At 33.3% G+C, this 15260-nt stretch overlaps 2 protein-coding genes and 1 long non-coding RNA gene across 3 annotated transcripts; 1 reads left to right on the top strand and 2 right to left on the bottom strand.

Moving 5' to 3' along the window:
• Positions 1 to 1439: 1439 nt before the first annotated feature.
• Positions 1440 to 2818, bottom strand: LOC132625044 (uncharacterized). Its single transcript, XR_009576624.1, has 3 exons — positions 2500 to 2818; positions 2308 to 2431; positions 1440 to 1956 (listed from the first exon to the last, which is right to left on the bottom strand). It is a non-coding gene; the product is annotated as an uncharacterized LOC132625044 (long non-coding RNA).
• Positions 2819 to 3879: 1061 nt separating this feature from the next.
• On the bottom strand, positions 3880 to 5825 carry LOC132625148 (uncharacterized). The gene is made up of 5 exons (XM_060339962.1): positions 5035 to 5825; positions 4760 to 4906; positions 4626 to 4658; positions 4154 to 4530; positions 3880 to 3999 (listed from the first exon to the last, which is right to left on the bottom strand). Exons 1-4 carry the CDS (start codon positions 5737 to 5739, stop codon positions 4405 to 4407), a joined length of 1011 nt encoding a protein of 336 aa, XP_060195945.1. The 5' UTR covers positions 5740 to 5825; the 3' UTR covers positions 3880 to 3999; positions 4154 to 4404.
• A 2117-nt stretch (positions 5826 to 7942) lies between these two features.
• LOC132622554 (branched-chain amino acid aminotransferase 2, chloroplastic-like) lies at positions 7943 to 14957 on the top strand. Its single transcript, XM_060337165.1, has 10 exons — positions 7943 to 8282; positions 8384 to 8469; positions 9740 to 9917; positions 10062 to 10238; positions 10323 to 10454; positions 11166 to 11264; positions 11767 to 11883; positions 12576 to 12671; positions 14479 to 14591; positions 14667 to 14957. Exons 1-10 carry the CDS (start codon positions 8160 to 8162, stop codon positions 14782 to 14784), a joined length of 1239 nt encoding a protein of 412 aa, XP_060193148.1. The 5' UTR covers positions 7943 to 8159; the 3' UTR covers positions 14785 to 14957.
• Positions 14958 to 15260: the final 303 nt, after the last annotated feature.

The raw sequence follows: 15260 nt of genomic DNA, 5'->3' as shown, positions 1-15260 counted from the left end.
TTTAATGCATCAGAACTTTAGTTGTTTAGTTTGACTGTAAAATTTGTATCAAAACCGTTGAAATATCATGGCATTCTATTTAACAACTCACTATTGTATAAAACTTCAATCGGTAGAACTTTAGTTGTTTAGTGTATCAATATTGTATAGATAATGTATCAGGAGCTTTAGTTGGTATTAGTTTAGTTGTTTAGTGTATCAATATTGTATAAATAATGTATGACATAACATGTTTCATATTAAAAGGAAAGTGTTATGTTAGTGAATGATCAAAATTCTTGTTAGTGTATCAATATTGTATAAATAATGTATGCACCATACATTAGAAATGACCGTATTGATTGCATATATAATGGAAATTGTATCATTAGTGTATACATTATTGTATAAATAATGTATGAAACATATGTATATATAATGTATGCAACATTATGTATGGATATTGTATCATTTAGTGTATCATTATTGTATAAGTAACGTATGAAACACAACAATTTTCATATATATATATATATGAAACACAACAAATTTCATATCTTTTTAGTGTATCAATATAGTATAAATAATGTATGCAACATCTGTATATCTATATAACACGTTTCATGATGTATAAAATCTTATATTGTTTAGTGTATCAATAATGTATAAAAATTAAGATGGAAGAATTTTATTTGTTTACTGTATCATTATCGTATAAATAATGTATGAAATATGTATGGATATTGTACATTTTATGTATTAGAAGATCAAATTTGGTTGATCATTGGTTTAATATAATTTATATACTTCATGTGAAAACATGTGTATATTATAGATACTGTATATTTTGTGTATTAGAGAACAAATATGGTGGATCATTGATTTAAAATTAAGAACTGTATTAACATAACTGCATTGGTAAACAAATTAAAAACTAATGATATAAGGTGTAAGAATAATAAAAGTATCATATTAATCAAACTTAATTCACCAACAAAATCAGTCAACTACTTAGGCCAACACCAACAAAAATCATCTTTCTTACACCAACAAACTAATAACTAGTCACTAATTCTAAGAATTCTAAACTTTTCGTTTCAGTCTCGGTAAATTTCTCCCTTTCAGGTACTGGTTCCTTGCAAATTTTTGGACCACCCAATCTGCTGGTAACATTTCCTGTTACTTCACTCTCACTAATAGCTCCATCATCCTGCTTTTTTCTTGCATAATCCCACAGCAGGGCACCATACCTCCGACGATGAAGAGCGGTATCAAAATCTTCTTCAGAAATTTCAAATACACCTTGGCTGATATATTCAATAAATGCACATATGTATAACCCACAATCATTGTAAATAATCACAAACATAATGAAACAGTTAATATTTAATATGTATGAACACCATTATAATACGTTAAAAACATTATATAAAGTAGAGATACATACTTAGATTCTGGATGTTGTTCTGGCAAATGATCCACAAAGACATATTCCAAAGGATCATCAAAGCTCTTCCCAACATATGATGGTTCAGTTATCCAGTTTATGTCATTCCTTTTCCCATAAAATCTAGTGCAATTGAAAAAGAGAGGTATCATGGTGGCCAGCCTTTCAACAACTTCTCGAATTGAATTAGTATGCATCGCCCCACCCGGGAATGAATCATATACATAGAGACACCTTCTTTTCATACATAAAACAACCAACACCCAATGGTATTCTTTGCTTATATTGACTGCGATGAGCACATTATCAACTCTATCCCAAGCAATATTTGCAATCAATTTAAACCCACGAATAATTTTTGCCACATTATGATCAGCAGTAATAAAACGCTTATCATTTTTATATTCCTTGTACTGCTTGTGGATAGCCTCAACCCACTTTATGAAAAAACAATCTGTTGTTGTGTACACTGGGTTATTTGGACCATACTTTGCTTTTTTCCTCAAGTAATACATAATGACATCAACATGCTGAAAAAAGAATGTCAATTAAAATATAAGTAAGAATGGTAAAAAAATTCTGTTATTAAGTATTCAGTTTAACAGTCATATATCAGTTTTTATAATATGCATACTGATATATGCACATTTCATACACATATGGATATCTCAAAACAACATTCCACACAAATTTCATACATATAAACGTCAAAATCATATAATCCACATAGCACTTGTGCCAACAATGGCCACACACATATCCTAATGCCATCTCAACATAAACTACCATTCTTGCAACACCCAAAAATTCAGCTTGAAAGTATTTTTCATACAACAAATAAAAAATGAAATAAACAAATCAGAAGTTTGGAGACAACATACCGAGTCTTCCCACGCTTTCCCAGTTTGAATGACATTGTAGAACTACTCCATTTTGTCAACTTTCTTAACTCCCAAATCATAAGGATTGACAATCTTGTTGTCCTTTAAAGTGTATGCTGAAATTCTGGAACGCAAAAAGCCATAAATGTTTGCAAGAGAAATAGTTAAATAAATAATATATTTTATACATACCTGTTCTTTCGTTTAGAGACTTTAGCATATACCCAAGATGTAAATTCATTGAGCAGTGCATCATCAACTTCGAATCCATTGTAATTTGCAAAAGGATGTTTTATGTTGAAATATATAGGTGATTTACCCGAGCTGCTGCCAGCTGAACTAAAACCAACATACGGAGATGATTTGTATTTTCCAGTCTTTCTGAGTCTTGGCTGTTGTTCCGGAGTGACATTGTTAGAATAGTAACTATTTTCAATAGCAACAATCTGGGTCTCGCTATATGCAGGCAATTCAATGTCATCTAGAGTAGGGGTTTTGGAGACAAAATTGCAGAAACTACCCATTTTATCAATTTCAACAACCACATCATCTAAAGAAGTATCTGCAAAATTCAAAATTTCAAAAAATTTAATAAAATATATTTCATAAATATTTAAAAACTGTATGAAACTAACAGTGTTAGCATCTATACAATTTAACATCCCCATCATGCACAGTAAGTTCATGATTCAGACAATTCACAAGTCAAGCATGAATGTACATGAAAGTTAACAGGTAGTATTAACACATATACTATCAGATATATACATGAAAATAAATGGAAAGCTACTGCATAAAACCCTCTGTCAAACAAATACATTTCAATGAACAGTGAAGTCCTTACCTAAATTAGGAACATGTTCAGTATGAATCATTGAGGCTTCTTGATGAAATAGACAATTATCACCGGCTCCATCATGCACACCAACTACATTTTGCATAAATAATTATGTCCAGAAGTTAAATACTGAATTGACAATTAAATATATTTTTTGCAACACTTTTTATATAGTTTTCCGAATGGATTTATGGGTGAGAAATATGATACCTACTAATATAATTAACACCAAATGGAGTACACTCGAAAGATTCAGCTAAAACTCTATTTAGACCATACATTCATACAAAGTAATTTCAATTGTCATGTAATTAAAATGAAAAATCCTAGAGAAATGATGCCAATATATTCTCTACTAAATAGAAGCTATGTTAATACACTTTATATATAGTTTTCATATATGATTTTTTAGATGGACGTCTGGAAGATTCTAATTATATCAAGCAAAAGAATGACCTTGAATCTTCAATTCTTCTTGATCATGGAGACTCTTCAATGCTTCTAGATACCTACTAATATAATTAACACCAAATGGACTACACTCGAAAGATTAAGTTAAAACTCGATTTAGACCATACATTCATACAAAGTAATTTCAATTGTCATGTAATTAAAATGAAAAGGCCTAGAGAAATGATGCCAATATATTCTCTACTAAATAGAAGTTATGTTAATACACTTTATATATAGTTTTCATATATGAATTTTTAGATGTACGTATGGCAGACTGTAATTATATCAACCAAAAGAATGACCTTGAATCTTCAATTCTTCTTGATCATGTAGACTCTTCAATGCTTCTAGATCATCTCGATCATTATCACATGCTTCACCAATCCCAGCATGCATACCAGCTACACGTTTCATACAAAAATAAGAATGATAATTAAGTTTAAAAAAATATTAACTGAAAAAAATTTCATACACATTTTGATACATCTATGATATATCTATTTAAGGATGTGAAATATGGACATTAATATAATTTACTTGAAATTAAAAGATTACTTTGGGTCTTCAAATATACTGCAGCTTGACCAGATATTGGCACACTTCCATCAAGCCCACCAACCACACCCTTAGCCGCTTGTTGATCAACCTCAGCTTGTATGTCATGATACTTGTCATTCTGGTCACCACTATAGGTTCTTTTTCCATCTACAACCTTAACACCTCTAGTACCCTATATATTAATGTATGCTTTATTAATTTAAAATTGAATTAATAATATAGAGGAAATCCATCAAAGTTTTTTTTTTTTAAAAAAAAAAAACATCATATTCATTATTTTCCGTATGCCTGCCATGTAAGGACTTGATCTCTGTAAGTATGTCCAATATTGATTTATCCAAGTGTTGCTTCAACTGTTTAAAATCATCCTCTACCTGAAATAAGCAGTAAACAATAAATTTATGATCATTTGTTTATTTCAATAGAAAAAAAATAATGAACTTTATAATTTATAATATCCGACAAATACCTTCTTCTGAAATAGTTTCAAATCTTCACGAACCTATAAAGAAGTAGAATTTATGAGCCATATATGTGTTAACCGACTCATAATCATTCCATACCTTTTTAAAAAAGATAAAAAATAGTGAATTCGATACCTACATTTACAACCTCATTCTTCAATGCCTCAAACTCAGAACCATGTACAGATGGTGTATCGCTTGTGGTAGTACGTGGTCGTGGTACATCTGGTAACTCAGTGAGAAGTGGCAATTCATCGTTTGCTGGTGTGATGTTGGAAAAAACCACCTAACAAATACAAAAAATTACACGTGTATTCATGCAGGTTAGCAAGTCTATTAAAACATTCAGATTTAAAACGTGTATTAAAAGTGAATGAAAAATGTATGTATGATGTTGAAAGTGTTCTTATTTACCTGATTCCCATAAGTTTTGAACATCCCCCTCTTCAGATAGTCAAAGTACAATATATCTTGGGATGTTTGCCAATTAAGAATGCGAGGAATGTGGTTTCGAATACGAGTAGCAACAAAAGGATCAACCTTCGAGCAACATTCATAAAACCAAACTTGCAAAGCAAGTGGAAAGCCCCCAACCCTATAATACGATGGATCACCACTCAATTGGTGACTAACAGAAGCAAGTGTTTCGTTAAAACAATCGTTTCCCCAAGGATAGTTCCTATATTCACCACTCTCAACTAAGTCAAAGTGCCGCCTAGATACGTAAGATTTGGAAGGCTCAGTTGAGAATAGGAATGTGCTAATAAAATACAAAATGGAGATTTTTACAAGATCATCATCACCCACACAAATGCTTCCTTCATAAAAACTTATCAACTCACTCTTGAGTACCCTTTGTTGATTGGGAAAGTAACTATTCATTAACCTGTTTGGTGAATTATGGTCCCGAACAAATTCACTTGGCATGCCGCATTTCAAACCACTAATAATGGCAAACTCTCTTATCCCAAAATAGAGCTCTTCTCCATTCAACTTGATGATAAACATATCATCTCTATCATTATCAATCTCCGCATACATCAAGCTGCGAATGAGTTGTGGGTGAACCTTGATATTCGGTAAATCAAGAAAATGAACAAATGGGGACTCCTTAAACATCTGCAATTGCTTCTTAGACTTTAATCGCAACTTTATATGCTCAATAGCTTTGATGTTGGTGTAAGTACAAAATCTGGTTTGAACCTTCTTTACCTAAATATATAATAAATAACAAATTACTAAACAAACTCGAAACTATGAGAAAATCTGATACACTGAAAAGGTCTTAAAATAGTAGCATTTATTCCTTTTCATAGGCATGTTATTCGACTCAGAATTAAGAATATCGATGCATAACTTTCCAAGAAAACAATTTAATAATACACAATTAAGCTTAGAACTTTATATTTATTTAAAGATTACAACAGTGAATGTATTTTAAATGTGTATGACAAGAATATGTATTACCACAAGAGAACAACTACTGAAAATATATAAAAATTATGTTTGTTATATATGGCTCAAGTATATATACAAAAAAAAATACCTATATTATACAACATTGATACACAAATAATAAAAACCAAATTAAAAAATGAAACATAACATTTACTATACACAATTCATACCAATTATTTTGCCCACAAACAACAATTAAAGTATATGTATTTTAAGCTTAGTACAATATATGTATTTTAAGCTTATAACAGTGAATGTATTATTGGTGTATAAAAAGTGTATGTATTAACCGCAGATGAACAATAAACTCAAAAAATATAACAAAATTATGTCTACCATATATGGCTCAGGTTTATATACAATAAAAATACCTAAATTATACAACATTTATACACCAATAATAAAACCCAAATATAAACATGATACATACCATTTTCTATCCAAATTTCATACCAGTTAATTTGAACATAAACAACAATTAAAGTAATAAATACTTGCTTTTTACCTTCAATTTCGGTTTTGCACGGTTTCTCTTTGATGTTTGACCTTTTTTAACATCTTTTTGTAAAACAATATGAAACTCATTTTCTTTCTTCGGATTAGATGTTTTACCACTGTCAACCTTATTTTTCTTAGAAGAAGGAGAAGCGATTTCATCTTCAAAATCAGAATCAGAAGCGATTTCATTTGACATTCCAAGCGAAATTTCTTTCCCCTTCCGTTTGCCTTTGCTTCGTGTAACCATTTTTTGTTGAACTACCTTGGGGGTAACAATATGTTGTTTTCCATCTTCCTTAACAGGAGATTGAGTGAATGCATGCAAGTCGAACGATGGATCCGGACCAATCTTCGGGCTGGAAGAAGCAAAAAGCCGATTGATTTTAGGAGTTGAAGTCCCCATTTGAAGCTTTTTACTGTGAGATTCAAACAAGAAAGACGAATAAACAAAACAAAAACAATGTGAGTTGTAGAAGATTTGATAACATCAAAGAAACAACGAAAAAAGTGTATAATTTTACATCTGGAAGTTGAAATCGATATTTACTAGGAAACAAAATGGAGTTTTGATTTTTTTTTTTAAAACACAGTATAAAATGGAAGAGAGGGAGTTTGTGTGTGTGAGAGAGAGAGAGAGACAAAAAAGACCTATTTGATAAATGTGAAAAACTGATCGTATGAGAGAGAATATCTTTTTGATAAGTGTAAAAACTGATCGTATCTTACAATAAAGTCAAAATTTTTAAATCCATTTTTTTTCCTTATTAAAAGCCTAAAATCAAGGCACTACACATTAAACTACAATCTGGTATATGTAGTAATTAAAATTGTATATTTTGTAAATAAGAAAAAGTATTAATATAATTTATAATATTTAACTTCAAGTGGTATTATTATGTGATTTTCCCAAAAATCAAAATGAGCTACTCCAAAATAGTATTGGGCCTTTACAGTGGCCCAGCTGGCCCGTTGAAGCATTTAAATCAGGTTCATCATTTATCATTTATAGATGGACCCTCACAGGGTTACGGATTAACCGACGCATATTCTCAAGGACAATTTGCACGATTGTCGAGCTCAGTAAAAAAGAAAAAAAATGTAGAGTTTAGTAGCAAAATTAAGCCGATAAAATCTTAACATAGTAAAAAAAAAAATATGCCTTGTAAAATTTTGCAAGATAAATTTTGCCTTATAAGGTAGAATTTTTCGTGAAATATTACCTTGCGAAATTAATTTTTTTCGAAATGAGGTTCGAACTCAGAATATGAATATTTTCTATCACTTTCTGAAGTGAAGGGCAAAGATTAAAGACGAGCGCCTTTGAAGAGAATCCGTGCCAAAAAAAATAGTAAATGCTACGAAGAGTGACAGGTAGGATTTAGCGTTTTAATGAAACGGGCTGAACCACTCGTTCTACATTGAGAATATTCAAAGTAGGGTTTAATTAACCATAGTACTAATTACTTCCTATGATTGGCTTAGTCAAGTCTATGGAATAGAGATAGTAACAACAAAAGTGATCAGATTTGCCAAAATTTCAACGCCGGAGCAAGGAGAGAGATAACAACAAGAGAAAAGATAAAATGGAGAGCACCGCCGTGTTTGCTGGGCTTCACCCTAATCCCGGCCACCTTTCACGAGCAGCTGTTTTTAAGCTTCTTTCTCCTTCCATTGACAAAACTCATTTTTGTCCTCTCCCTCTCAAGGTCTTGCTATTCAAATCTCATTTTTGAAAATGTTGCTATTTTTGAATAATAAATCCGTGCATGCTTGTGGTTAATTTTCTGTGTTGGAATTTGTATTGCAGCTTCAAAAGCAGGCGCATTTTGCTTCTTACATTGATAATAGTGCAATAAACAATGGAAATACATTTCGCGTGGCCTCTCCTGCAAGGTATTTTGCTTTTTATTTCTTTTAGTTTTACGATTCAGATGCCCCTGCTCTGAAAGCATATATACCAAAATGTTTTAGGGTGAATTGTTGTAAAATATTGTAAACTAGTTGATTTTGGAGCAAGGTAATAGAATCAAGGGAATCAACATCATGTCCTCGCGAATTATTTAAAATATAAAATTATTTTTTCAACAAATATCATGTCACGAATTGTTCAGAGACCCAAGTTATAAACTTTTAGGTATGTATGGACCCTAACTGCATTTAGGAACCACATACTGTATTTCAAAAGATTAGTCAGGAACACCAATTATGGAAGGGTGAACAGTAAGTGCATAAAATGGCAAGATTGCAAAAGAGGTGTCAAGAAGCTTGCCACTTATATGGTGGACTGTTTGGAAAGAGAGAAATCAGAGATGCTTTGAAGATAAACATAGTGACATACAGAAGCTGAAGATGAATTGTTTAGCTCTTTACTATTTTTGGTGTAAGCAGGAATGTCTAGTCGATATCTTTGATGTTTTGGACAATATGTAACTAGTAATAGAGGAAGGCGCTTTTTTGCTATAATCTGTAATAGTTTGGTTGGGGGACTATACTTTTATGGTATAATATAGCTGTGGATATATAGAATGTTATCATTGTAAAAAAAAAAAAAAAAAAAAAAAAAAAAGAAGCTGGCCACTTATCACTTTCTCATTCATTTCTTTTCTTATGCGTCACCGCCAGAACACTCCTATAAAAATGTCCAATGATGTCTGTACAAAGTATCACCAATGACTGAGTAATCATTACCTTATCATAGCCCACTTTCCAACTTTCTGGTTTTGTTGTTCGTGCTTCTCTTATAGAGAAGACTTGTTTAATCCTGGAGAAACATTTAACATTGTTGAAATAGTTTCTTAGGACAGTGCTCAGCACGACTCAAGCATTATTTGTAGTTGTTTATCAATAAATATTACATTTACTGTTATGATCTTTATTGTTTCCTAACACCATATTGGGAAGAACCAGGTCAAACATAGAAATTCATAGGTCTTGTCTGTTCTCAAGCTGCATTGAGGTGACTCAAACTACATTACACAAAGACATTACTTCTCTTTTGCCACTTTTTCCTTCTATCATAAGAGATAAAGTCAAATGCAGTTTCCTGTGGGTTATAAAGTTCTTAATTTACAGATAATCTATGAACTATGAAGTGGATCTAGATCCTTTGCATTGATTGTTATTGCTTCCAGTATAACTGATAAAAGCTTTATTTTTATAACAGCAACGTAACATCTGAATTAGCCGACATCGATTGGGACAACCTGGGCTTTGGCTTTATGCCTACTGATTATATGTATATCATGAAATGTTCTCAAGGTGAGAACTTTTCTAAGGGTGAATTACAGCGTTTCGGTAACATTGAGTTGAGCCCGTCGGCTGGAATATTAAATTACGGTCAGGTTAGTGTTTGCCCTTTTGTATTAAGATGGTATCTGAAGAAACCTTTCTTAATATCTTATATATTTCTTGCTTGTTATTCATTTGAATGATTACAGTTTTACTTCATGTGTCAGACTCACCGAAAATGCTTGAAATTTTAATAGGGATTGTTTGAAGGTTTAAAAGCATATCGAAAACATGATGGCAATATACTGTTGTTTCGACCCGAGGAAAATGCAATGCGCTTGAAGATGGGTGCTGAACGTATGTGTATGCCTTCTCCGTCGGTTGAACAGTTTGTGGAAGCAGTAAAAGCCACTGTTTTAGCGAATGAAAGATGGGTAATATGTCACTTCAATCTTCATAAGAGACTATGTTATTGAGTGACTTGTGCCCACTAAATTCGTTTTCTTTGCTTACTTCAGATTCCTCCTCCAGGTAAAGGTTCATTGTACATAAGGCCACTGCTTATGGGGAGTGGAGCTGTCCTTGGTCTTGCTCCCGCTCCTGAGTACACACTTCTGATTTATGTGTCACCTGTTGGAAATTATTTTAAGGTATTTTCTCTGCATCCCTTCCATTTTTAATGCATTAATGCTTTTGTTGTATCCTCTCTTTTTAGTGCTTTCTTCTGCTAGTTTCTACATGTCAATATCCGAAGTACAGCTTGTAGACTATTAAATGTTTGAAATGTAGTTGATATGTCTTCATTAATTTGACAATTGCTGACTAAATCATGAGAAAAGTTAGAATTACAATGTAAGAATGTATAGTATATCAGAATAATTATTATTTACGAAGATATATTTGATTAGTCATTTGAATTACTTCAACTAGCTTTGAGATCTTGAAACTTGAGCATGGTGTACTGCTTATCAAAACAAAGAAAAGAAACTTGAGTTTAGTATATATGTCTTGACATGACGGATACTAGCAAATAGTAAGTATCTCAATAACTGTTAGTTGAATAAGTGAGAAATATATAAAAGTAATTAGTGTTTTTTGTGAAATGTTGCGAATGTGAAAAAGTTGACTGCAAGACATATCACAACGTAAAACACAAAAGAGTGTGGAGTCCATGGTCCATAATTTAGGAAAGGACTGGTCGATTGTTGATTTGTTGTTGATTATCAGAACTCGAGTGTGCATGGTAGTCTTTTGCTATAAATTTTCATGTCTATCTCTCCGACCTTTTGATAATCATATTGTACGGCAGGTCCCTCTCACAGATCACTCATTCTCCTTTTCCCTTTTGTCTTTCTCCGCAGGAAGGTTTGGCACCAATAAATTTGATTGTTGAGACTGAAATGCACCGGGCAACCCCTGGCGGTACTGGAGGCGTCAAGACTATTGGAAATTATGCTGCAGTAAGCTAGCCTTTTGGACCGTTAGTTTATTTAAACATTTGTTTCAGTACAAGTTTTATCTGCCGAACACCTTAATGGAGCCTTAGTTACATTTTCTTCTTAGAGGTTGACGAGAATAAACATACACGTGTTCCCGCTCGAGCTTTTCTACCCTTCTTTATGTTATCATCATCTCTTTGTATTCACTGAGACATATGATCAAATCTTTTGCAATTAGCTCTCCCCTTACACTTCCATATCTTTCTTACAAGTTTATAGTCATTTTATAAGAAATGTTTGCATTCTCACGCAATTCACCTAACTGGAGTCGATCTCATTCTTTCATGCTTTTTAGACTTCTATTCCATGCCTTTAATTCACATGTATCCGAGGTGTAGAATATTAGTCTAATATTTTCCTGGACATATGTAAAAAGAAATGCAAGATTGTTTCATGACAAGAAATGCTACTTGCACCCTTCACCAATTATTTGATATTTTTCATCTTTGGGTTGTAAATGTAGGTACTGAAGGCACAGAGTGCTGCTAAAGCAAAAGGCTATTCCGATGTTCTGTACCTTGATAGTGTTCAGAAAAGATATCTGGAAGAGGTTTCCTCTTGCAATGTCTTTATTGTGAAGGTATAAAGTTAAACCAATGTTCTATGTCCTCATTGTAGGATATTTTGCTTGTGGTGCCGGAGTGAGAATGTGATTCTGGTTTAATAGTAATTAGTGACGTAGGAACTCTGTTTTTGATAAGGATGAGACAGGAATTTCTTTTCGAAACTTATCTTGCAAAGAATACTTTTTTGTCTTATTATTTTTATTCTTTATGTACTGCTTAGGAACATGTGATTTTTCTGCTTTTAGATGATTTTTGTAATTTCTTAGCATTTCACTTCTCACAATCTTTCTTTGTAAATCTTGATTCTTGTTTGAAAGTTTAGCCCTTGAGCATATGTTCCTTTCTACACTTAAACTTGGTTTCATAGAAGATGATGTCTCATGGATATGTGAGCTATTATTTTGTCTGTTTAGTAATCAATTTAAAATTTTCAGTAGTCTTAGAGAAGAATTGGCTCGATCAATCACCCCCAAAAAATGATCTTAGATTTCTTATCTGTTCAAAATCATTTTCAACTTTCTCAAAAATTTCACATGACTTTCTATTATTTTATTTAGTTGTTTTCTTACATGGATGCTATGAGTTATTTGAACAATCTTCTTAAATTTTCTTTTTTGAAAGTGTAAATGAGTCTTCTTTACTTAAATTAATGCAAAAAATTTCATGTTGATGAAAGCAACTATGTTACTTGATACCATGTTCACAGGGTAATTTGATAGTAACTCCTGCAATTAAAGGAACCATTCTACCTGGAATTACGCGGAAGAGCATAATCGACGTGGCTATTAGTCAAGGATTCCAGGTACCCCAGTTTGTCTTCAACATAACATGCTTATGCTAATGCTGGTTTAAATTTTGTTTATTTTTTGTTGTAGGTTGGGTTTCTTTTAATTTATTTAGTGAGTTTGAGTGAAAGAATTAAGATCGAGGTGTGCGTAAGTTGGCCCGGACACCACCTTTATTAAAAAATAAAAAAGAATTAAGGTTTTGTTTGGTAGTCATTAGGAAATTGACCAATGAGATAAAAATTATCATGGAATGGGATTGTTATCCACCATTTCTGGGAGCATTTTGCCCCTGGTTGGTGGTATTAAAATGCTCTGATTATTTTCCCTAAAAATAAGGTGCAAAAGTACCATTTTATCCTCACTGTAGTTAGTTTGAGGAGGATTTTTTCCGAGTTCTCTTCTTCCTCTCAGCTCCAGATATCCACATTCTCTCAGTTTCCTGTGAATGTTAACCACTCTGGCAACTATCCCCACCACCATCTGGTCGCCATGCACCCCTTTCCCCCCTTAAATGAGCAACTCTTTTATCCCCCCGCCCCCCCGGGCCCCCACAACCCCTTTTCCAAATCCTCCTTACTGTCAGCGTTTTCTCCTGCGTCTTCTTGCACTGTGCCAGCACTGCCTCCCTTCTCTGTTTTCTTTGGGTTCATGAACTTTCTCCTTTTTTTTTTTTTTGGTGGGTGAGGGGTGCTCTTTTTTCGTCTTCACTTACGCATTTTCTTTTCCCTTTCCCCAATTATTTCCTGATGTGCCTTTGACCTTTGTTGTTTTAAGAATTCTAATTCCAGGATGTATGACATGCTACTGAATAACCCATAATAAGGTCCCCTAGTTGACCTAAGGAGGAGTCAAAACTTATTCTGTTATATTTGCGATAAACCATAGTCTAAAAGTCTCCGAAGCATTATTGTGCTTGCAAAACCAAAAGCAGATACAATCAGGATCAGTGAAATGAATATCAGGGAAGATTTATGTTTTCAATGAACAAGCATTAACAATATTAGAACAACTACGCCTCAATGCCAAGTAAGTTTGGTTGAATTTTATACAAGCGTTGGAAATATTGAGGACTGAAAATTTGAATGAAGTGAAATACATACCATGAGTGTTGATGGTTGAATATTCTTCATAGAGAACCATGTTTGCCGGTAGATTCACCGTCTCATGTAGACACCTGGTATCCCGTGTTTTTTCTCATCACATCAATGAATTCACCTTCATTAAAAAAAGACACGTTAGCATCAAAATGCTTGAGGTATCATTCTAGTTTATGCAACTAGAACTCTGATCTTCTGTTGCTTAAATCAGCTGGTTAAGACCTCATTTGTTTCGAAAAAAATAGTACTTAACTTTACCAACTCTGATATTGATCTTCTTGCTTCTGAATGTTAAGAAATTCCTTCTAGTTCGGCTTACTAGTAAAAGTCTGCTTTTGCCCCCAAAGCTTTGGTCTAGTCTAAGAGCGCAACGCGTGATATGACGGGTTCGAACCCTACTGAAAACAGAATTCCAGTATTTAAGTGGAGAAGAGTAGCGAGTGGGCCCATTCTCCACTGACCATTGGGGATTTCTCGGTTATCGAAAAAAAGTCTGCTTTTTCTACTTTGCCAGATTTATACCATGAACGCTGGAAAGATTAGGTTCCTGCCATAATAACATTCACCTTATGATTGAGAATTGAATTTGGAAAAAGAATGTGCAATCCTATGCTTATTCCTTCTAGTATTTTTGCTGGATTTGTCAGTTCGACTAATTTGGTATGCATAATAGGGCTTTAGTTTTGCATCACTTCAATTATGAGAACAGAATATCAATGTGTAGGTCGAGGAACGGCTGGTGTCTGTGGACGAACTGCTTGATGCTGACGAAGTTTTCTGTACGGGAACCGCTGTGGTTGTATCTCCTGTTGGTAGCATTACTCATCAAGGGAGAAGGTATACATATTTTACGATTTTGTTTTAACCCGCTGTTGATGATGAACTAATGTATCGGATAATTTATTCATGCAGGGTAACATATGGAAATGATGGTGTTGGTGTTGTGTCGCAGCAATTATACTCTGCGCTTACTAGCCTACAAATGGGACTTTCGGAGGATAAAATGGGTTGGGTTGTTGAGCTTAAATGAGCTCTCCAACCAAGGGTAGTTCTTTCTGTTGGTGCAACAATGTTTGACTTGGAAGTTTTCAGGCACTTGTGATCCAGGGTTTATCCTTGACCATTCATTACATGATGCGTGTCAAGTATATCTGTATGTTTCATATGTATCCGTCATCTATAAAACAGTCGTTTCCACCCCAATTTGGTGATTTTCTCCAGTTAAATTTTGTGATTCCGTCAGGCCCTAAATCTCAGTGAAATAAAATCCGATAGATTAGATCATCTATGGGAAAACAAAGAAATTTGACTTCAAAGTAAGTTTGAAAAGCTCACTTGAGCAAGTCCATTATTGGAAAGTTGTCTGGAATAAAATCATTGTCGGACTCAGCTCCTCTCTAGTCTCTGGTGAACGTTTCCTTAAACGAGCCAAGATTTAATCAGCTCAGAACGAAAGGAAAAAAAAAAGGATTTAATCAGCTCAATTAATATGCTAGCAATAGCTAA

This window comes from Lycium barbarum, chromosome 12 (genome assembly GCF_019175385.1).
Source record: "Lycium barbarum isolate Lr01 chromosome 12, ASM1917538v2, whole genome shotgun sequence".
NCBI lineage: Eukaryota > Viridiplantae > Streptophyta > Magnoliopsida > Solanales > Solanaceae > Lycium > Lycium barbarum.
Note: the sequence above shows the minus strand (reverse complement) of the source record. Positions and strands in the feature narration are given on the sequence as shown.